Source organism: Pygocentrus nattereri, chromosome 20 (assembly GCF_015220715.1).
Source record: "Pygocentrus nattereri isolate fPygNat1 chromosome 20, fPygNat1.pri, whole genome shotgun sequence".
NCBI classification, from domain to species: Eukaryota; Metazoa; Chordata; class Actinopteri; order Characiformes; family Serrasalmidae; genus Pygocentrus; species Pygocentrus nattereri.
The window spans coordinates 12,047,060-12,072,148 of record NC_051230.1 but is presented as its reverse complement, the minus strand read 5'-3'; the positions used below and the strand labels follow the sequence as shown (position 1 = coordinate 12,072,148).

Below are 25,089 nucleotides of genomic sequence, written 5' to 3'. Positions count from 1 at the left end.
GGAATTCAAGTGACAGATGCCTTAGAGGTAAAACACATCTTTTGCGGCATAATTTGTTGGCATTTCCTTTCATCTTTGCGTAGAAAATTCAGTGCCGTTTGTGCTAGCATCTGACATTTACCTATATTAGTCTTTGACCACTATATTTTAAGCTCTTTTAACCATGTTCACCAAGAACAAAATATTGAAGGTTAGGTCCACAATTGAGATATGACTCGAATGGGAGTTTGGCAAGTTTCATTAAATGTGTAGGGATGGAACAATATGTTGTGACACCATGCATTGCAAGGCAAAAAATGTGACAGTGCGACAGTGGCATGACTGCTGAGGAGGAGGGAGAACAGTCACACGGTACAGGTGGAACCTGGAGCAACTACGCCCACTAAAATTTTTATTGGACCCCTAATGTAGATTAGGTGAATTTAGATGAACACATTGTTCACCCATGAGTCACAGAAAGATCCAGTTTCTTAACTACGAATCTCACCAGTTAGTCTCCACAAACACCACACAGACAACCCTGATTTCAAACAGGTCCTTCACAACTACAATCATCCTTTATCATTTTAAAATGTTAAATAAATAGTCTAAAATAAACATTTAAATTACTGTTAGATGCTAACATGGAGCGTGGAGGGATGGAGCAGTGTTCCTTGAGAACGCCAGCTTGTTTGAGACATTACAATGGCGTGTAAACAAGCTATTTATATTATATAATTATTTTTATGTGTATGGTGGACATAGGGATATGAGCTGCATTCTGTTCATAATGCCATCTAAAAGCATTGTTTGAATTCATATGTTTATATTGTACTTTTTTGCCATATGGAAGTTTGTTCCCTGTTGAAGATGTGTACTTGTTGAAAGGCTATTCATGCTTTATTGTTAAGTCCATATTTATTGTTTAGGCTTTTTAAAATTGTTCTCAATTAATTGACATGAATCATTATGAGTTCATTACCTGGTTATTAATATCCAGTTGTCCATCATAATTGATAGTGAAAGCAATAAAAGTTACTGATAACAGCTGTTGGCTGTTGCAGAGGAAGATGATGACATTAAGTTGAAATTAAGTGACCCCTCCTCAGTCGCCTAAAAATACAGCTGTTGCCTGTTTGCTGCTCAGACTTGTGTTACTGAAGCAATCAAACGAGACTTCTGGCCCACCCAATGGTGCAAGCATGTATTTCTCTCTCTCTCTCTCTCTCTCTCTCTCTCTCTCTCTCTCTCTCTCTCTCTGAATTTGTGTGTATGTGTTAGCGCTCTAAAAATGGGGCAGCCTGCAATCTCACCACAGGGATCCACAGCGTAAGCATGGCAGGATATCCACTGTTCTGTATAAAGCAGGGAGACTGAGAGGATAAAGAGGGGTCTGCAGATGAATGGCCGCTGTCAAACTGTACAGGACAAATCCTAGCTTTTAATCTCCAGCTGATGTCAAATCATATTTCTGACTTGATTATAACAGGTTTTTGTCTTTTATTTTAATTCTCTTGAGCAAAGCTCAGGCTCTGGTCTTTTTTTGGTATTTTTGTCTCTGTTCTCTGTTCAAATGATGTTGTAGGAATAAGTGCATTGACCAAAACAGCCACATTAGCGCTCCCTCTGCTCCTTTCCTAGGGCCAGCCATGCATATGCATGGCTGTGTTTGCTCAGTCCTCGATGACTCATCATTCCAGAAAGTCTCTTTCAGCTCATTGGCTAATTTCTCTCAGACTTGTTGGTCCTAGAAGCTGTGGAGAGCTTGCATTGAATGTGTCCATGAAATGAAAACATTTAGCATCTTTGTGACATCATTTAGCATCATGTTTTTATCAAGATGGAGCTTTATTTATAAAACGAAAAAGACATACTTGAATTTCAATTTCACTGAATATGCTTTTAAGAATAGTTCTCAGCATTTCCACATGAATGAAACAGCTGTAAAGGAATGCCTTGATTTCACTGATTTGCATATGAATGTTTCTAGCAAGAAACACTCAAATGTATGTATATGTGTGCATGTGTGCGTGTGTGTGTGTGTGTGTGTGTGTGTGTGTGTGTGTGTGTGTGTGTGTGTGTGTGTATGTTTGTGTGGGCAGCACGGTGGCGTGGTGGGTAGCGCTGTTGCCAGCAAGGAGGGCCTGGGTTCGATTCCTCGGCCGAATGACCGGGGTCCTCTCTGTGTGGAGTTTGCATGTTCTCCCCGTGTCTGTGTGGGTTTCCTCCGGGTTCTCTGGTTTCCTCCCACAGTCCAAAGACATGCAGTCAGACATGCTAAATTGCCCCTTGGTGTGAGTGACGGTCTCTGTCTGTCTGCCCTGCGATGGATTGGCGACCTGTCCAGGGTGTATCCTGCCTTTCGCCCTAAGACTGCTGGGATAGGCTCCAGCATCCCCCCGCGACCCTGACGGAGAAGCGGTTTAGAAAATGGATGGATGGATGTGTGTGTGTGTGTGTATAAAACATATAACAGTATAAAGCATACAAACACACAAAGTATACATATACTGAAAGGGGTTTGAGTAAATGATAGCAGTCTATGTGCTATTATTTTGTTAAGAAGCAAATAAAAAAGGATCTAATAAAGGTTCTTAGTGCAGTAATATTTGCAGCGCTTGCAGTATTTGTTCAGTTTTTAAAAGGAAAAAAGAGAAAACAGCTCCAATCAAACTTAATTTGAACTATTTCAATTTTGCATGACCTTTATAAATTGATGCCATGGCAAATGGAGAAGTCATCTGTCATCTGTAGAATTGATTTGATTCTTGTAGGCATGCGTGTTGTTTGTTAGGTTGGAACTATGTGTCATTTTATGTACATTTATATGACAAATCCTCATTTTATAGATCATTACTTCAGCATTGGTGTTTGCGTACAGTCAATTTAAGATCAAATCCATACATACAGATATCTCTCTATGTGCAGTGCATACACTCCTGCCAGCAGTCTAGCAGGTGTAATTCTCTGTTTATCTACAGAGTCTATCGCTATCTATCCACCTCTCTGTGAGATCTGTGCACACACGGTGTCAGATAGCACAGGCCACAGCACACAGCTGTCTTACGTAGTGAGGGCACTGTCTCTTTGTTGTAGAAACCCACTTATCTGATTGACTTCTTTACTCTGGTCTAGCAGAGGGAGTGGATGTTGCTTCAGTCATACCCACAATCACTTTATAGACATTTATAGTACTGCTCTGGACCCAGTTTGCCCAAAAGCATCCAAGTCATCAGTACCCCTGTATGCTCCATTATATGCCTGCATCCTACTGTGCATCACTTACTAAATATATGGGAAAACAGAGCAAAATTATGAAATTATTGCAAAGCTGTTATCAGTAAGGGGGTAAAACTGAATCATTATTAATTGTTTGGAATGTTAAAATCGATTGGCCCATATTTTAAACCGATATTTGATGAGGTATTTATTTTATTCCAGAAGAACAGAACATTTATTAAACGCTGGGCTGCTCTGCTGAAATACTTAAAATTTATTTGTATTACCCTGCAGAAATATTACATACTATCTCATGAAATGTAATGCTGTATTTCTCTATGATTCTAAACCAGGTAGATGTAGTCCACATTTTAATTTTTTTTTAATCAGCACCAGCATATATTTACTTAAAAAATATTGGATATCAGTATTTGTCTACAGTTCTCATATTGGTGCATCCCTGATTTTATGCATGTGCAACCCAATGACACATTTGAATCGTTTCATTTTATTTCAGTCATTGAATGATTCATTTGAAGATCAGAGCAGCCTTTTTCACTGCACTTTTATTTTTTAAATGTTGAGAACGTAAAAGTTTGTGTATTATTTTTAATATCAATATTGTCCTAATATATAAATATTAAGCAGTACATTTGTGGTGAAATTTGAGATATTAGAATGTATTGAATCATTCAGTAAAGAATAGTCATCATACTAAACTGTTAGGAGGTTAGAGATTTATACCTCTGTTATCTGTAAGTGATACTACTTACAGTATATTTTACTGCTTTTGGACACTTGCCCCTGGACTCCTTTACGACATGATAACATGTAGGGAATGCATGTTCCCTACCGCAGAAATAACTGTGTCTCCTGACATCCCATCAATATGAGGCTTGTAGATGCTTTGACTTACTGACTACAGAAATAGGCATCACAGCATAACAGGTGCACGATGATAGTTTATGACTTGTGGTGGTTGAAGTGGGTCGTGTAAGGATATGCAGTTTAGCTGCTCTTAGACCGTCTAGACTCGACATGAACTGCAGAGTTCAGTCACTTGTTCAAATGGTCTTGCATCGTCACCGCTGATAAAATCTGCAGTGTATCTAATACGGCTTAGTCTAGCATATTTTTAGGACCATTTGGCCATATGCTAATACAGTATAAGCTGTCTTTCAGCTCCAGATGTCATTTATGTGAAAATAATTCTCCCCAAGTTAAAGACTGAAGCATTCTGGTGTATGTTTTCAAAGGAAACCCATGAGGGAATTGAGAATCATTAATATTTCATATCTTCACTGGCTTTCTGTGGTTGCAAGCCAAAGATAAAAATAAGAACACTGTTGTGTTCAGCACATCATGATGGAAAAAGCATTTTTCCATGCCCAAAATTGTTTGTCCAATTTATCTGGACTTTATATCAAAGTAATCTTATCAGGATAATCTGCAGTGATATAATTGCAGCGCGCCATGGATTAAGTGGATTGTGTGCTCGGATGGAGATTAACCCTGAACGGGTTAGTGTCTCTCTACTTCCGGACATTCTGATCCAATACCTCCTGGTGCAGCTGCTCAAGAATTGGTGTAGTCTGATTTTCACCCAATGGGTTAAGATTAGAAATGGGGTTTGTATGTTTCAGGTGGTTTGTAAAAAAATATATATATATTTTTACTTTGGAAGTCAGTGTGAATGAATGTGAACTCTCATACACTGCACAAATGCACAAATGCAGTCTTGCAGGTGTGATTTGTTTTTGGGCCTTCCAGATCAAGGCGATTTGACAAGCTAAATTTGACAGTATTGTATGTGTTGTGGCTTTGCACAGTAATACAATACATTTTCCATGAATAAGTAAAAAGTGCTGTATTTTAAGTCCAGTTGCCAAAACAAGTCTGCAGTGTCTGGTGAATGTATAATTAACATAAACTAATTTTCTTCTAAGAGAAATTCATTTAAATTAAGGACCGACCAGTATGGAAATTTTATGGCCGATATCAATATTAGAGAGCTAAACATTCTGATATCGAATATCTAATATCTAAAATGTCTAATAAAATCGAATATTCTGATAAGCAGTATGAGCCAATATAACTTTAGATATATACTTTAAATTTAAATTTAATGCTTGAATAGTTTTAGTTAGATACCACTAATATGATTGCTTAGACTGACATGCCTGTCAGTTCTTAATTGCAAATTCTGAAATATAACAATGTTCTCAAAGATCCTGTTTCTTAATCTCAAATAAACAACAGAAACTCACAGTCAAAAATGATGTAAGTATTGTAGTACTGGGCCAGGACTACCTATAAATTCAAGTTTTGCTTTCTGTTAATTATGTCTTATTTTTCTTATTTCTCATCAGTTCCTTTGATAGAACAGATTTGTTTTTGTGCAAGATACATTTTAGATGTCTTTTAATCATGATTGAACCTTGCGTTTAAATTTACCATTTCAGCCTGTACTACAGTGATATTTTTAGATAAGGAGTCTCTCATACTTGGTTCAGTGACTGTCAAAGGTTTTGCCCTGTCATTGGAAGATAGTGATTTTGTGTCTACAGACGCCATGACCCAAAACATGTTAATCTGCAGTAAATTATTGGCTAGATTTCCACTGAGGTGGACAAAAATAAAACTGTATTTGATTTACATGGCCTATTGCCACAAAAGCCCCATATCCAAAGGAAGAAATGCTTAATCATTGAAACTGTTGAAGTTAAATGAATCTATTGCTTCAATCTTCAATACAGACAACATAGCATTTGGTGTAATTTGTTAATATTGCTGGTTTCAAAACATGTCATTCACTGCCCAGTCCAGATCAATCCATATGCAGAACTTAGTAATTTTAAAATAATTATTTTCATAACTGCCTATTCAGCCTACAGCCTTTTAGCTGTGTCCGTTTGCTTCATCCCAGAGTACTTTTCAAATAAAAATAAGGCCATGGACCCTTTAAGTTTCTGTCTACAACATTCATTTTTTTGTCTCTGTATAAAATGCATAGAATTCCATTCAGCACAATGTGACTGTCAATCGTGCACAAGAATAAGACACATCTTGGCCGTATTATTGTATCCAGAAGTGGTAGAAAGTAATTCTAATTGGTGCAAATTGTATATGCGATGCTGCTGAGAATGTGCATTTTGAACTGTTTCAACACCTCTGCCTCACAAGGGATCAAAAGGGATAAGAAAGTTTGAGACTACTGTTGAAGAATGAATAATAATATGCACAACACTCCTAGTTTATGGTTAGTATGTTACACTTCTACTGTAACATGTCTGTATACAGCATAGCCAGAATACTTATGTCTGAATAGTTAAATTGGCCTAATTCTCTAAATGTGGTCAGGTCTGAGTGCTAGCAGGCATGTGTGTGTGTGTAAGCATTTGGGGAGAGTGGGAGTGAGAGAGCTGTCTTGTGACCTAATTGGCGGCGTAATTAGATCTCAGTGGGTGGGATGGTAGAAACTCCAGTGTTTTGTCTGTTCTGTGTGTATGCATGTGTGTGCGTGTGTACATAATATGTGCAGTGCTGAACGGGTGTCCCTTCTCATTACTCAGTCGCATAGCCTCCAGGACTTGATAACGAAAGATGGATCCCAAGCCAGTGTGGGGGCAATGTTTCAGCTGTGTGTTGTAAATGTGTTGGGGGTTTGTATGTACAACAGTGTGCAAATGTCAGAGACCACCTTTCACTTATTACATTCATCTGAAACTGGCATTTATTTTTCATTTTATTCAATATTCACATGTAATTCATTTCTCAAAATCAGGAAGAAAACAGAAGCTGTATAGTTAACAGAAGCCTCAACAGCTAAATATAATATCAGTTTTCAGTAATTAGTGTGTCCACTCTTTGCCTTTATTACAGCTTCTGTTCTTTTTGAGAGGCTTGCTTTCAGTTTTTTAAAGGCGTCTTGCAAATTGTTCACGCTTAAGTTTAGTCTTATTAGTTTGGTTGTATTTTCTGCTTTTTACAATTTTTACAATAATCCAAATTATCCCAAACACATTCAGTAATGTTGAATTCTGGACTTTTGGGATGAGAACTTTCAAAGAAACTTTCATTGTTCTGAGAACACCAGCAGTTGATTTCTTTTTTGTCAATTTCCCTTTCTCAATGAGGAATTATTGACAGCTACACATCCTTTCAGACTCATAGTGTTGAGTTGTCTTCTCACATTGGAAGAATTGACAGAAACACCTGTGGATTTTTTCAGATCTGAAGCAAATTGGAGCTTGATTTTCTCCTCTCTCTCTCAAAGAGTTAAAGCACTGTTTATCTAATGGTGACAGTTCAGGTGGTATTTTCTTTTGACTTTCCTCCTGCTTTATGTAAGTGGATTGTCTTATAGCAAAAAATGTGTGTGTATGTGTGTGGGTGGATGAGTAGGTAAGGCCTGTGTGTGGATGTGTGTGTGGCTTTCTGAAATGTTATTCTGTTTCCGTTTAAAATGTTATTTGTTTCTTTTAATTTTTATTCTTTCTCTTTCAAATGTAATTTTGTTAAAATCTTACTGTGCAAAATAGGACAGCTTGTAGTAGCTTGTACTAAATGCTTCTCTCAAGAATGATGAGAGTCCATTGTCTTTAATGATTTGCTCAAGGTCTCTATTACTAAACAAAAGGCTAATTTGCCTTTCATCACCTGCTATTGATTAGTTAAGAATACAAAATGTAGAGTAGATCTGGAAACCATAGAAAACTACCCTCAGCTGGATTGACTCATTTGCCTCCTGCATATTTAACACAGTCTGCACCACTGCACAGCACATAATGTATTAAAATAGGGCACAGCACAGTAACGACACACGGCCTTGCATGTGCATATTGCTCAAGTGATTTATGATATAAAATACTATAAAATTAAAAGACTTTTGAAGGAGTTTCTCAACCTGAGGTCTGTCTGCTGCATCTTTATCATACAGGTGATCATCACAGACAGTCGATTTAAAACGTTTTGTTGTACTAAACTAGCAAAAGAACAGAAAACCCATTGGCTTGAAATGCACATGGAAGCCAATGGGCAGTTGTTTCAGGTTTTTAGGTTGGGTATAGAAAACACTAAAGTATTCCTTCAGTGCCTCATTAGAGAGTAGAATTGAGATCTTTTTACATTTCATTATCACAGGCTAATGGTGTAACAGTTCAGTAGCGAAATTTTAAACTGTATTGTCAATACGCCCCTCGTTTCTTCAGAGTGTCTCTCATTATGTGTCTTTCGTGGAAACCACTGTCAATGACCAAAACTAGCCATCTGGGTGCATCTTTTCAGAGTAGCAGGGAAGGGACAGGGATATTCTGTGTATGTACTCACACTCAAACGACTGGGCTTTTTCTTGCTTTCTTTGCTTATTCATTCTTGTGGTTGTGTTTAGTGCGTTGTTATTGAAAATCACATATAACCAAATCACATGTTGACCTCTTGAAAAAAAATGTCTATCCTTTCACCCCATCACTATATATAACTATATCTTAGTAGTATATTGTCGTTGTCAAAACATAGCCTTCTATTTGGTTTTTGTTGTTTTTCATGTTTTATACACTTCAAAAATGGCATCTGACCTTTGTACTGTGCTAAATGTTCATAAAAATTGACCAATAGAAATAATCAGAAATTACACAGAATGAAATCCTGTTACATGAACACATGCTGATGTTTTTCCTTCTCCTGCAAAGTTACTCTTTTAGAGATACAAGGTTTTGTTGCTACAGTGATGATGTGCCAGTCTTCACCATTCTAATCAAACTAGGGGTGTCAAGCAACTAAAACTTGAGGTTAATGAATTAAATCCATTAACAATGTAACTCTGATTTAAGTTTATTTTGCTACTGGGAGTAAAGATTGTGCTAGGTTGCAGAGTTCGATATCATGGCAAAGAACCTGTCTGCTTAGTCTTATCTCTCAAATCTGTCTTTCTCCAGATCCACTCTAACTGAACACTTCACCTAAACTCCACTAAGGCCTCCCCTACTATCACTGCCATCTTACTGAAGCTAACACTGACAGTCTTTAGGAGTAATCTATTATATGTATGGAATAGAAATACCTTCCCGTATGTAGTTATGTTTACCTATTATTTACATTTCAGTAGGTGTTTGTGGGTGATTAGGTAAACACTTCACATCACCATATTTATACAGCGGTCAAGTTTAGATTGTGATGTTTATACAGCAAAGGGAGATCATTTTCACTTTATTGATGCTTAGCCTCTCCTGGCTGACTGCAGACAGAGCTGAGACATTATTTATGCTGTTAAGCTAATTGGAGCAGCAGTTATCTGAGTGTTTTAAAGCCTTTGTTTTGATGTGCGACATTACAGTAATGAGTACTGTGGATAAGGAAGCTCTCTAGGGTGCTCAACGGCCCCACAGGCGAATAAAGTTTCTGTACAAACCTTAATTGTTTTTTGGTTTGTGGAGGAGGGTTTGAACTACAGAACATGCTGTCAACATGTGGTCATTTAATGGAGAAAGAACAGTTTCCACAGCTCAGTTTAACTCCACTGAATCCTATATGTATGGGTGGGCAATATAGCAAAAAGTATCTCATCACAGTACTTTAAGGCATTTTCACAATACAGATTGATACATGTGTAACAAGATATTTGCAAGTTTGAACACAGAAAATGTATAAGCAAAACAGTAAGTTTTTAGGTTAGTGTTTGCACAAAAAAACCCAGTGCATTTACAGTGCATTTTGCTGTATTGGACAATGCTTGCTGTTTAAGCGCTTGCTGTAATTGCTCCATGCTCTGCCCACAAATGCATTCTTTTGAAGCAACTGTTGCAAGGTTTGTCAAGCATTATAAAATGCTGGCAAAAGTTCATTATTAATTTATAATGAATATAATACCTTAAAAAGACCTGTGTCTGCGTGGGTTTCCTCTGGGTTCTCCGGTTTCCTCCCACAGTCCAAAGACATGCAGTCAGGCCAATTGGATGTGCTAAAATTGCCCCTGTGTGTGAGTGACTGTCTGTGTCTGTCTGCCCTGCGATGGACTGGCGACCTATCCAGGGTGTATGCTGCCTTCCGCCCGAAGACTGCTGGGATAGGCTCCAGCACCCCCCCGCGACCCTGACGGAGAAGCGGCTTAGAAAATGGATGGATGGATGGATAGTTTAGAATTAGCAGCATTTTATGTATCAAACCTGTCAAATGATCTTTCTTTTGAATATGGGACATAAATTGCTTTATTCAGAACTTGTTTAGCCCTTCTTTAGACTTTAATTAGTGAAGACATGAATGCCTCATAAAATTGTGTATAACAAAGTTTTAACAAAATCCTTATTGTGCATTATTATTAGCTAATAAGTACATTTTCAGAGATTTTGTACAGATCTCCAATTATATACTAATACAGTATAAAAGCTTAATGTATAGTGAAAAAAAAGTATTTAGAAGTGTCTAATTTAGGCTTTATGGAACAAAGAACAAGATCTTAATACACACCCAAGATGTGTTCCTTAAAATCAATACTTACTACTAAAAGTTTGATGGGAACAAGTGGGTGGGCAGCAAAAGTCGTACATTTTTAAACGCATATTAATTTTATCGTTTGCAGTTTGTGCAGCAAGTTGGAAATGCAGCTGCTCTTAGGACAGATCAGATTTAGTTTTTTTTTGGTCATATAATCAAGCAAATGGCATCAGGTAGAAAATGTCATGCTTGTCTAGATTCTATTAGCTATGACAACATAGTCCAACTCGGTAGGGTAGTATTTTAAACTGGAAACTAAATGTTAAACTCTAATCTTAATCCATTTAGTTAAATGAGATTTTTGTGAATGTTATGTGAGGCTTCTCCATTTTTGCAACTGTTAGTATTTTAGAACACATTTGTGAGTAGAGTATGAATCATTGCGCAGTTGTTAGTCCACAAGTGCTGACTGTACCCAAGATATGGTCAGGAAGTGATTCATGATGTAATTTATCATGATAACAATAACATTTCACAATATTGCCCAGCCCTATTCATTATTTTTGTCAGTGCATGGGTAGAAGGTTGTTCACTTTATACAGAGTATGTGGAGGGTGATGAGCTTCTTCTCCACTTCTTGTTTATGATATAGAAGAGTTCCAGAGCTGCGTGACGGTGACTGTTTATATTCCCCATCTGTGTGAATGCACACGTTTGTGTGGAGCTACCTGTACCCGCAAGACGTGTAAAGCTGGAGCAAAGTGAAGACTTGGCTGATGGCCAAGTAATGGGTCGATGCCAGGACAGGCTCTCAAAGTTCTGTGCTTGTCTGAGAGTTTAAAAACTTTCCGCGCTGTTTGACTAGCGTTGACAGCAACAAGGGCTTTGACCTCATGCTCAGGAGTTGATGTAGGCAGCACACACCATACACAGCCATTCAGAGTATGTGAAGAGTACACAAACATAATAAACATTAGGGATATAATGTTTTCCTTCCAGATACTGACATCTGAGCTCAGTGGTTCTGCCTAAACTGAGTACTGAGCTTGGATAGATCATATTCTTTAGATATCAGATAAATACAACAGCAGAAATCACATTATTATTAGAGAAAAGCCTATTAAATGGTAGAAACAGGCATTTTTGCCATCAGCGTTAAGGGATTAAGGAACTTTTCAAAGATGCACAGAGCAAAAATTCGTAAGTATACATCCATAGCTGATGTACCATAGTGAAGATACAGCAATTGTTTTGTGGCTGTGTATATTTTTAAATGGCTCATACCACTGGTACCATCCCAAAACTGATGTTTCCTTGCTTTTTTGATAATACGAGTTAAATGTAGTAGATGCAGAATGCAAAATTTTCAAAATGTACTGTATATTCTCCAATCTATACAGTCCATGCATAGAAACTAAGCTGAGTTGCAGCCTATTTTGAATCTATTGTTCTGTCACATCACTGTTTATCTGCCAATTAAGCCTACAGTACTTTAGCCCCAAGTTGAATGAAATGTCTCAAACTAACCTGCTTTTTGAGCAAGGCAGAATACAGAGAGGCCAATTTAGAATAACAATAATTTACATGTGTCAGTCTTAGAGATAAAAATAATCACGTTTTTGGCACATAAACCATAAATGTCATAAGGGGATCTCAGTGTAAACAATAAAATACAAGAATATGTATGTAAAAATTGGTCCCTGCAAATTACTTTAACCAGCAAGCAACAAACTGCTTCTCACCTCGCTCGCAGTGTGTACTGCAGCACTATTTTAAGCACATGAAAAATAGGAATAAAAAAACAAAGTTATGTGCATGCATACTGCCTATGGACCAGAGAGCAGAGACAGAGGAGCTGCTTGTGGAACACAGGCAACAAGCATTCAGTATTGAAAGTCATGTAGTATATACCCAGCTTTAGCTAAGACTGTAATTCCGTTGACTGGATGATGCAGATCCTTGCATTGCATCTACAAAAGCAGAAACTTTTCAACTCAGAGGTAGGCGGGCATGTGCTTGTATTGAGATCTTGTGCTATGGTTTCTTGGGGTCACACTCACTTGTCGTACTCTTTGACAATCTGGCTGTGTTGCTTTGAAAATGAAAGTGAGACTTGTGATAGTTACTTACCATGTGATACACTCTTTACAGTTTTATAACAACCATAACTAAAATAACAGTATCAGATGTGTATTTGTTGTGTCTGTCCATAAATGTTCTGCTTAAGGTCAGTGTCAGTGCTAGTACTGAGTCAGTATATTGAGTCAAGACATCACTAATGAAAAACATTGCATTCATGTTCTTCATTTGTTTTGTTCTGGCTATATTTTATTGGAGGAGCTCTAATCATGTCCACCTGATTGACACTTTCAGATGTTATTGAAGGTTTTCTGAATCGTTTAACTACAAACCAGAGAAATATTTTGGAAAGTCTGCTTTCAATAAAGTAGACGGCACATAAACACATTGCATTGCTTATTAGTAAAATGATTTAGTAGTGAAGTGTTTTTGAAACTTACTACAAACTATAATTTTGGCCTGTAGTGGTAGTGTGTGTGTGTGTGTGTGTGTGTGTGTGTGTGTGTTCGGTGTGGTGCTCAAACATGTTTTGCATATTCACACACTTTCTCACAGAAAGGCTGGAAGACAGTCGGCGGGGATTTTTCAGTTGGCAGCAACTGCACTTGGCAGCTGTCCAACCTGACATTAATAGTGTATAAAGTATCAGTCTGTGCAGGCTCTAACTGTGTTTCATACTTCTGATGACTCTTTATATACTGTGGTGTTATGTGAGTTGAGTTCAGTCACAGAACGTGGGTGAATTGATTATAAGTCACACAAAGAATATGATTCATTATCTAAAATGTTATTGTAGTTAATCTAGTTTTCACAACCTACTTATATCACTCAGCTCAATGTTGCAATCCTACATCATGCAGTCCATGCCAGTGTTTTTCCTCCCCTCTTTTAAACAATATAACAATAAGGGGAGGGGAAAACCATTACGAAGCTATACCATCTGGATTTTGACCTCACCCTTTGAAAGCAAAGTTTGTGCTGTGCATTGCTTTGTTGGCATGTAAGGAGAGTTAACATATTTTCCACGTTGAGTTCTTTTCCCTTGCTTATAATGAGTAACTGGAAAATATGATTGTCAAAGAATCAACAGATTATTTGTCAAATAACTGCATTTGCACTGAAAATGACAGCAGCTGTATAGTGTCATAATGCAGTACAAAAATCATGTTCTGTCTGAAGTCCACACTGTTATCAAATATCAAATAATCAATAGGACCATGCTCTGTACAGTACAGCTGTGCATGTATGAAGACAATTGGGTACACACCGCGCACACACACATGCACACACACACACACACACACACACACACACACACACACACACACACACACACACACACACATTACTCAAAGATAAGCCTTTTTTAAATCTAATCTACAGTACTGTGCAAAAATCAGAAATGACTCTTCATGTATTTAATTTCCAGCTGAAATGGCCATTAAGTACACGTTATTAATTTTCAACAAAAAAATCAGAAAAAAAGGAGACAAGATATTTAACAGAAAGTTTTACAGAAGCTTCAATCATAATATATTATCACTTTTTCAATATTTAGTTTGTTGCCTTTATTACAGCGTCCATTCTTGTCAGACTTGCTTTTAGTTTTTCAGTTTTCAGTTTTTCACCTCTAAAGTTCAGAAGTTGGGTGAATGTTCTGCTTCTCATAATACAATTAATCCCAAGTACATTCAGTGATGTTGAAGACTGGGCTCTGGAGTGGCCAGTCCGTTGTTCTGAGAACACCAACAGTTTCATTGCTTGATTTGCAATTTTTTTTTCTTTTTGTCTGCTTTCTGTTCTCAATGAAGACTTCTTGACAGCTACACATCCTTTGAGAGCCATAGCATTGAGTTATCTTCTTGCAGAGGAAGGATGGACAGAAACAGATTTTTTTTCTGATTTTCTCCTTATCTCTAGGAGATGAAAGCTTTAATTACTGTTTATCTGGTGGTTTCAGTTTTGGTGGTCTTTGGTGGTTATTAGTAAAATTTTCCATTTTTAATCTTCTTTTTTTTTTAGGTTTTGAAGTTCTGGACTTTTGCACAGTACTGTGTGTTTACCACATCTATATTGTACCATCACTAAGCATTGACAGAAATTTCAACATGTTCCCCTGTACTTAGAAAGGATCTCACAACTTCTCTCCTAACTCACAGTTGAAACTGTGGCAAAGTTGTTGAATTTTGTGAATAAACAGTTGAAATATGTGATAATGTGACTAAATAACACAAATTTGAATATACAGACATTACACTGAAATTCACTGTGATCAGGGTGGAGCCTGTGAAAACTTTTCCAGTGGGAAGTATTTATGGAAATCCATTACTATGTCACTATGTTAAAAATGGATTACCATAAATACTTCCATCTGGAAAACTAATTCCATACTTGAAAGGACAGATTACAAGAGTTACAGCTTAATTTAAAAAACAGAAAAAATAAAATATAAAAAACGGAATTCAACATCTGCCCAATGGCAGTTTCAAGACATGGCAAAACTATTATGCATGGTAATTGACCGTACACTACAGGTGTGGCTCATAGATCAGATGCGGTTGAAAAACATAGGAATATTCCTTTAATTGCCAAGTAGTCAATAGAACACCAGACCTCTGCTGTATCAGTTATTTCTTGTTCTTTACCTTTTCTCTCTCTTTGTTTCTCTCTCTTTCCCTCAGACTCATCAGGCCAGCTCTCCTCCTCTCCTCTTAGCTCTCCAACGGGTCACCGGGCCATGGGCCCCCACCCTCTACATCCGTCCCTGCTCACCCCATCCTCCATAGGTTCCACCCCAGGTCAGCTTCACTCGCCCATTAATGGCCTGGCTTCTCCTTTTCCTGTCATCAGCTCTCCCATGGGTCACCCCTCCATGACTGGGCCCTCATCCACCAGTATGGCCTTCGGACCCAATCTTAGTCCGCAGGTAAGCACCTGGTGACTTCTTGTTAAACCTTTAGATGTTTGTTGTTTTGCTGTACATAGTTTTTACATGTAATTACATAATTAATTACAGTGTTACGTAATGAATTGGATTTACTTTTGATGTATATTCTGTATTCACAATTTCAAATCCATCTATTTAAATGTCAACAAATGATTTAAAGGTCATAAGGTCTTATCATTTTCATCATTCTGACAGAAATGGATACATACAGAGCATTTCAGCTGTGCAAGTGTAGGTGATCACAAATTCTTGTCCTTTTAGAAAAGTCTGTAATTATCACCAAATCTGTTTATTGAGCAGCGATCATAGAGATGCCCTCAGGCAGTTATTTTCAGTCATACAAGACTTCTAGAATGAGTAGAAACTTAAAGCTGAATAAAGCTGAAACTGATAGTCAGGCTAATGTTTCAAAAGGAAATTTGAAATTACTGGTAAAACATGACAGGAATTGCACACATTATTAGTGTTTTTTGGCTCAAATAATGCATGAAAAAGTATTTTTAGGCTTGTCCTGGCTACTATGCATGTCCACAAGGGGGGATTCTTTGCGCTTACCATCAAAGCAATTGGTTCTTTTTTACTGAAGGCCATTATTTCTGTAACACAAGTCTTGTTGAGTGTTATGAGCTATTGCATTTATATCTCAAACGATGAGCTCTGATTTCTCAGTGTCCAAAGAGCACTGCATCCTGTCAGAGAGAACGATGTCAGAGAAATGTAACTTACTCTGATATCTTGCCATCATCACTGTGTTTCAAAGCTGTGGAGGTTTTTATCACCACACAATCTACTAAAGAGTGCTGAGTTTCATTCTGGTGTGTGCAAATCCCACATGATGCTTTCTCAGGCCTGTGTACTTTTATTTCATTACGCACAGCTCTGGAAACTTGCCTCTTGTGTCTTATTTCAACCATGGAAAATGCTAGTGCTTGTAAAATTTTGTGGCATTATTGGATTAGTGTCAGAAATGGCTTTGAATAGGAGAAGGATTTTTATGACACATCATACAAGAAATATTGAAGTTTCCCGGTGATGTAATTCTGCTTTTTTCATTTTATTACTATGATCTTTGTTTGGTTTCCAGGAAACATTTACTTTGCATAGTTCTGTAGCCAAACGTATAGACCGCTAATATGAATAGTAATCATGCGCCAGTCAAATTGAGATACTGCTTGGCGGAATAAAAGAATCATTCTGTATGGTGGTGTTTTGCCAGTGGCAGAATGAATAAATCATGTCTTGGTTAGATTTTGTGAAATATATAAACAACCAACCAACCAAATGAGTTCAGTTGGCACTGGATAGTATCTCATGTTTGTGTGTAAAGCATTGTTTCATAATAACTCACAAATCTGGAACGTTCAGGTTTCTTTTTGCCTCAATTTGTCTGCAATTCCACTTGACTTTTGTTTTGGATTATACTTCTTCTTGGCTGAGTGTTTGAATGCATGTGTTTTGTTTTGTTCGTGATATAGTTGTGTAGTGTATCATATTACGACTCAGCCTGTGCAACTTGTGTGCTCTCTAGATGAAATGAAATATGATCAGCACACTTACACCAGATGTGAAGGGAGAAGCTTTTTCATTGCTGTAGAACTGTATTGTATTTCAAACTAACAAGGCTAACAATATAATGCACTGGTTGTTATGCAGTTATTGTCAAAAACTTTCTCAGAAAACATTTTCTCTCATTAAGCAAAGCCCTTCCAGCGATGACGGGGAAACTAAACCATTAGTGCATTGAAGCTCCAACACATTCTAACTGGCATGAAAACAATGAGGTGCTTTTTTCAGCTCACCACACAGGTTTCCCTTCAGAGAGCTCTAAATTGGCCACTAAATCCAAGGGGGTCTGCATATTAAAAACTCTAGCCATTGCCATTTGGGATTTAATAGTTAGCAAAAAGGGTAGGGGGTTGTGGTGAAAGGTCTAGCTCCCTTCTTTCATCCTCATTAGCCTCATCAGAGTGCTTGATCTGTGACCGGCCCGTGTCACCTGTGTTCTTAGAGTCCACATGGATGCTGTGTGCTTTATTGGCCGGCTGATAGAGCTTAGCAGAGGCCCTGTGGGTAGAACTGGGGCTAATGGGAAATGAGTGGCCTGCTTAAAGTCTACAGCTCAGCCAATGTGGTTTGTGTCAGAATGGAGCTCTTTACCACCAAGTTGAACCCACTCCTCACCAGGGTTATTATAGCTAAAACTAAAACTACTACAAAACAAAACCTAGAAGAGAGAAAATATTTGTTAACTAAATAAAAATGTAATTTTTATATATTTAAAAAATATATATGTATTACATATATACTATACCTATATGTAATAATAATATGTCCTTTATGTGTTTTGTATAGGTATTATCTATGTGTGTGTATGTGTGTAATTTGCTATATGTAGTAATAATATGTCTCCATGTTTAAAAAAGATAAGACAAAACCCAGGAGTTTTCAAAAGTAGAGTCCCAAAAATGATTTAAGATACAGAGAAAGTGGGTCTCCTAACAACCGTGCAAGACCTGATAGACCACCAAAACTGTCAAGACAGTTCAGATCAGACAAACAGTACTTTACTAGAGCTTTCATCTTTGAGAGAGAGAGAGAGAGAGAGTGAGAGAGAGAGAGAGTGAGAGAGAGAGAGAGAGAGATAGAGAAAGAGAGAGAGAGAGGAGAAAATCAACCTCCACTCTTACTTCAGATCTTAAAATATCCACAGATGTTTCTGTCCATCCTTCCACTGTTAGGAGACAGCTCAGTGCTATGCTTTCAGACCGAAAGGATGTGTAGCCATATGAAAGAACTCAGCAGTGACCTAGCAGATGCCTGGGCAGAGCCATTACTGAGAAATGGAAATAGACAAAAAAATGCAGAAAGGAAATTTGCACTAGAAGCAGAAAATACAACCAACTTCTAAAACTGAACTTTAGAAAAACATCCCTGCAGATTTTAAAGAAACACACTTAAGTCTCCTGAAAAGATTGGAAGCTATAGTAAAGGAAAAGGGAGGACACACTAAATACTGAATTTTTTTTTTATATTTGAACATTTTTATTTTCCTTTATGTTGTAGTAAAGTCCTGCTATGTGTTATATTTGTAATTGCTTGTTTCTGTAATAAGAATTTGCTAAGGCTAATCCTAAACCTAACCTTAACCTCAGAAAATGAAACAGACTTAAATAAACTTAAAAATAAAACAAACACTTCATTGGGCTACACTTTTCTGTATGTCTTCTGCAAGCTCAGGGTATTTTTGGGTAGGGAATTACAAAAATGCACATGTGGATGTGCACGGCTTCTGTGTCCTGTAGATAGCCGAAATGCATTTGGTGTCTTCATTGCCTGGAATGTAAAGAATTCTTTTCAAGGGACAGTATTAAACACAAACTATGATGCAGATAGTTTGAGACAGCTTTTAGTGTAAGAAAGCATTAGCACTGTGTTCCACTCTGCTTTATCTGAGCAGTTGTAAAGATTTGGGCAGTGTGGGTTCCATTAAGCATATAAGGCCAAATGTCCAGTGCATCTGCTCAGACTTCATTGTTCATCTGTGGGAAAAGATAAATGTTTATACAACTCTTAAAGAAATATTTGGACCATATTGCAATATACAGAGAATGTTTAAGGACTTTGAGTGTAGTATGTTATATAGAAGACTAGTGTGTTATGTCTTATATGTTTAACTATAGAGCGTAATCCATTCCAAATGGACAGACACCGCTTCAAATAGAGGTTCATATGAAACAGTGGGTATGAAGTGAGGGTCTATATGTAATACACATTAAGCTGTCGGTGGCTGCGATCCCAGAGAAAGCCTTTCCATGTTCAGATCTACTGTTCCTAAGATAATAGTTCCTTTGGGTTCTTTAAAGGGGTGATGTTTTAGACATGATTATAAAAACTTCAAAGGCTTCACTTCTGTTCATCACCGCCTCAGTCCAGTAGCTGGAAATGGTACCTGTTTTCATTTGGATGTCACAGAGAACCTGGTGTTTTCACATGGCTTTGCTTCATAGACGCAATAACCGCACGGCTTTTTTCCCCAAGAAGACATGTGTAAGACTTTTTCAAGGACTGTTTTCTCCAAGAGCTGCTGCTGCAACATGACAGTCTCTTCATATAAAATGCATGATGTGTTGAAAGCTTGTGAGAAAAGGGACTGTATGTGCTTATTTTTTCATAAGAGAAATGACAGCTGATGAATTGCATAATTGTTCTTTAAAGCAATGTCCATGGATGAGATGTAATTATGTATAAATCAGCTTATTTGAAAAACTACACTTTTAAATCTACACTTTTGTTTTGGTACTTTTTTAACATGCTCTCGTCTGCTTGGCCTCGACATTTCCCTTTGGGGCAATTCCCGACGCTGTCTTAAGGGCCATTACGTTACTATTTCAGCTCAAGTGAGGTTTATTAGATTAGCGCTTGGAGGGACGAGGGATCCAGTCAGCAGAACCGTTGACTTCAGCAGCAGAAATCATTGTTATCTGATGCAATTACTTTTTAAATCCCCAGAAAAATGGTGGATAAAGCTGTTTATAAGCCAAGGATACCTCAAAACTGACTTTCTGTTTGTTGTGTTTAACCTGGGCTTTAGGTAGTAAAGAGCTCCATTTTCTATACATGACTGTTCATTATTTATGCTGACTAACTAGCTTGCTAATTAGTCAGCTAACGGCTACACAGCCAGGCAAAACCATGGTTTCAAAGCAAATCTTGTAGCCATATAAAGCAATTATTCAACAAATTTTAGGTATGTTAAAATGTTAAGACTCAAAAAAGCATCTCAAAATATGTTTCACATTGCAAAGTTTGTGTTGCCAGCTCAGTGAGGATAGCCTACCTAGCTTAGGGCGGGGCGTAACATTAGGGACATATTTGAGCGCCCCTGGTCAAATTACATATATTGTTGATTTTCTCAGTGAAATTAAGGAAACACATCCCCTACAGAGAACATTCTGCACCTTTTAATGCAGAATTGCTGTTTATTTTATGTATGTAACGTATTGGGACCATATGGATAGTGTTTCTGCAGAATATCCAGTCATCTGTTTGGGTCTTCATATATTCTGAATGGCTGGATTATGAGTTCTCTAATCGTATCCATCTGTCTTGATCTGCCTCTTCCTCTTTTACCTTACATTCTTGCAAGCATAATGGTCAGTATATGTCCAAAACTAGATTTATTTTGTTTAGCAGAGGTGAGGCTTGATTTGTTCGAGGATCCATTTGTTTCCTTTCCAGGGTGCTCTCAAAAGTCTTCACCACATGTAGATATTTATTCTTGTCTTGCTTGTTTATTGTCCACCTTTCACATCCAGTAAAGAAGTAGAGAAGCCCATAGCCTGGACAGTTCTGATCTTTGTTTATATGGACAAATCATTGTATTTGAATCTATTTAAGCTCCTTCAGCCTTGTTCTGCTGAATGCCAATCTGTGTAGTGTTTCTTGCAGTTCATCTTCAAGGTAAGGCTCTAGTCTGCATTGAAAGATCTTAAACATAATTTAACTGGCATATGATACTAGGGAAATAAAATGACCCTTTCCAGTCTGCTGGCTATTAAACTGTTTTTCAGATTTGTTGGCATTATTTGGTCAGTCCCTATCCGAATCTTCTTGAAATTTTTTTAATATTTCGGTTGCAATGTTATTGATTCTTGTGGCTTTCTTCTTTGGCAGTGATCTAACACCATATTCTAGTACAAAAGGTTCTTTTGTGTAGCCAACATCAACAACAGTATCTTGGCAGTTGACATCTTTTTTATAGAAGCCCTCTGTATATTCTTTCCATCTTTTTTGATTTTAACATAAAATGTGGCCTGTGCAAAAGTTTGACACATTTTATATTATATGTTTAATGTTTTTCCAATATGTTAAACTCAACAAATAAATAGAAGTTATGGACAAAAATGCAGACAAATGTTATTATTTAAATTTGTTCTCTGTAGAGGATGCGTTAACATATTTTCACTTGTTTATTTAACCAAAATAATTAAAATGTAGTTTCACCCAGAGTTTTCAACATGTATTTACTGGTCAACCTTGATGACTTTAGTCATATAATTTACTACCAAAAGAAACAGCAGATAGCAAAGAAGACAATCACTTTACACTGTCGTCTCTACTAATAGTGACCAGATCATAACAGGAAAATATATTAAATTAGACATATGTCCTTAAAAATATGCTCTAAAATCATTCAAATTGCCATTGTGAAAACAAAATCATAATGAAAAACACAATAATGCGGCTAGATTAAGCTAAAGCTTATGCTGTACTGGTGCTCTCGCCTGCCATAGAAGACCAACATGCCACACTTCAGCCGTTTGGGGGAAAGTACCAGCAAGTCAAATAAGCAAATGCAGAAACCATAGCATAGTTTTTCTGGTTGTCACAGTGCCCCTGCATGTTCAAATCCTTACTGTTTTCAGACTGTTAAATGTAGTTTCACTATTATAGCTGTTTTCAGGCTGTGCTTTCCAGTTTCACTACCTTAGCTTTTCTCAAGCTTGCTGCCAATTGGAGGGAGATAGTTTGCGGAGGCTATGGGGAGGTCCTATAGTTAGCTGTTAAATATACATTCTTAATCTCTTTTCCTCTTGTTGTGTTTTAAGTGGCCAGCGTGGGTATGGCACACTTTCAACATATCGCTGGTTTGTTCAAAACAGTATTGAAACAGGGCTTTGATTGTTGATGTAGAGGTTCATCATTCAGGGAAACAGTAATTCAGGTCAAGGCCCTTTAATATCTCCTCATCTACTCTGTCTAAATGTGGAGTCTAACTGTTCCTGCTGTTGGCACAGAGAGTACTTGAATGCAGATTGAGTTGCAGGTTTACCCAAAATAGGCAGAAGGGATGCAGTGTGTCTACTGTATGTGTTTGTGTGTGTCCACTGTATGTGTTTGTGTGTGTCCAGCAAGTGGTAACCAGCAGACAGGACAGGGCAAATGGAAAACAGCCAAGTCTGCATTAGAATAGAAGTAGACAGGCATACAGGTAGGGCAGTTTACATGAAAAAATGCATGTGTCTTTGTTTATATGAGTTCATGCATCTAATAGTTAAATATATCTGTGTAGCACATTGCTTTGAGGAGCACATTTACATTAGTTTTACTGTAGCTCCCTTTTCCATCTCTGTTCAGCACTTTTCCTGTGTCCTGTTGCCACTAGACCACTAAACACTGTACATTTAGCTGCATTTGCGTTTAGCTAGGTTGTGAAGGGTTTGGTTCCTTTCTCTGTATCAGATCTTCTTTGATTCTCGGAAGTGAGGCATATTAAACTCACATCAAAGAGATTTTAGTCATGTTTAGTGTTTGTTCAGTAGTACCTGCAGGGGGAAAAACAACTCGGGCTTGTCTTGTAATAACATAACACATACTGTGGTCTCTGTGTGGGTATGTAGCCCTATATACATTAGAGCTTAAATGGGTGTTGACAGTCTCTACCACAGAGCGAGTGAGCGAGGGAGGGGGGGAATAAGCAAATGAGGGAGTGACTGAGTGATGAAGTCAGTGAATGACTGAAAAGGGGAGAAAGGGTCTGAAGGAGAAAGAGAGACAGAGTCAATGAGTGAGGACAGGAAAGAGAGAGTAAATGTCTATGCAAGTGAGATAGTGAGGGAGTGAAGGAGCAAATTAGTGAAGGAGGGAGAGAGAGTGAATGAAGGAGTGAATGAATGAGTGATGGACTGAGTCAAAGAGTGAGGGAATGAGCAAGTGATTGAGGGATGATAGAAAAGCTATAAGGAATGAGTGATGAGCAAGTGAATGAATGAGTGAGTGAGTGAATGAATGAATAACTCAGCAAAAGAAGTGGGCGGGGTGAGTAACAGTGAGGGAGTGCATGAGTGAGGGAGTCAGTGTGTGAATGAGTGAGAGTGATTGAATGAGTGAGTGAGTTAGCGAGTGAATAAATTAGTAACTGAGCATGTGAAGTTGGGGGCAGGTGAATGAGTGAGGGAGTGAGTAAGCGAGTGAATTACTGAGTTAGTAACTGAGCATGTGAAGTAGGGGAGTGAGTGAATAAGTCAATGAATGAGTGAGTATGTGAAGTGGGGGAGTGAGCGAGAGGGTGAATGAGTGAGAGAGTCTGTCGAGTGAGTGAGTGAATGAGTGATGTGAGTAAGAATGTATGAGAGTGAGAGATGTGAGGGAATTAGTGAATGAGTGAGGGAAAGTGAATGAGTGATGAGTGAGAGAGTGAGGGAATGAATCAGTGAAGGAGAGTGAGTGAGTGATAAGTGAGGGAGAGTGAGAGATGTGAGGGAGTGAATGAGTGAATGAGGGAGTCAGTCGAGTGAGTGAATGAGTGATGTGAGTTAGGGAGAGTGAGTGATGTGAGTAAGAATGTATGTGAGTGAGGAAGAGTGATGAGTGAGGGAGGGAGAGTGAGAGATATGAGTGAGGGAGTGAATGAATGAGGGAGAGTGAGAGGAGTGAGAGATGTGAGTGAGTGAATGAGTGAGTGAGGGAGTCAGTCGAGTGAGTGAATGAGTGATGTGAGTTAGAGAGAGAGTGATGTGAATAAGAATGCATGTGAGTAAGGGGGAGTGAGTGAGTGATGAGTGAGGGAGAGTGAGAGATATGAGTGAGAGATGTGAGGGAGTGAGTGAGGGAGTGAGTGAGGGAGGGAGGGAGGGAGGGAGTCAGTCGAGCGTGAATGAGTGATGTGAGTTAGAATGTATGTGAGTGAGGGAGTGAATGAGTGAGGGAGAGTGAGTGAGTGATGAGAGATGTGAGTGAGGGAGAGTGAATGACTGAAGAGTGAGGGAGAGTGAGAGATGTAAGGGAGTGAATGAGTGAGAGTGTGAATGAAACCATCTTATATTTATTTTTACATGTATTTTGACAGAATGAGCATTCATTTTCCTGCAAAACATAATACATATTAAAGTACAAATGAGCAAGAAACATTTCAGTGGAATCCGATTCATTGTTTTGGTCTTCTAACAAAAAGGGACTCTTAATGTGTGTATTTTGAGGTTTGTGAAAGGTAAACAGAAAGAAATGTTTGTTTTTTTGCCTGAGCGTTTCCTGTGGGTGAGTGTGACGTCCCTTCCCAGGTGCTCATATAGCTTCATCTGTCATTGCGGTGAATGGATGACTGAGCCTATGGGCAGTTAGAGATGAATGGAGTGTGGAGGCTACAGCTGCTTTCAACAGCTAGCTTCATGTGGGACGTATTTTTACATTATGGAAATTAGAGGCTGCTCCTAAGAGTCATGATCTTTTATCATTACATATTGTTTGCATAACAGAACCTTATATAGTGAAACAGTAACTATATAGGAGATGTGAAAATGTGAATTTTTAATGTCTATACCTGACATTATTAAAGACAAAATTAAACCATGACTTTTTATTATCAAATTTGATTGTGTTGTGACTAAAGGTATGTAAATGTAATATAAAATCAAAGGAGTAGTTAGATCTTCATG

The 25,089-nt window shown here is 37.9% G+C and overlaps 1 protein-coding gene across 3 annotated transcripts in view; it reads left to right on the top strand.

Moving 5' to 3' along the window:
• Window positions 1–25,089, top strand: part of rxrab (retinoid x receptor, alpha b) — a 72,258-nt gene that overhangs the window by 28,341 nt on the left and 18,828 nt on the right. For 2 of the 3 annotated variants that reach the window (XM_037531747.1, XM_017691160.2), the window contains one exon: window positions 15,390–15,634. In XM_037531747.1, the coding sequence (XP_037387644.1) occupies window positions 15,390–15,634 (245 nt within the window). Of the gene's footprint in view, window positions 1–15,389; window positions 15,635–25,089 lie in introns of those variants that run through there. The other variant, XM_037531748.1, reaches the window with a different exon arrangement.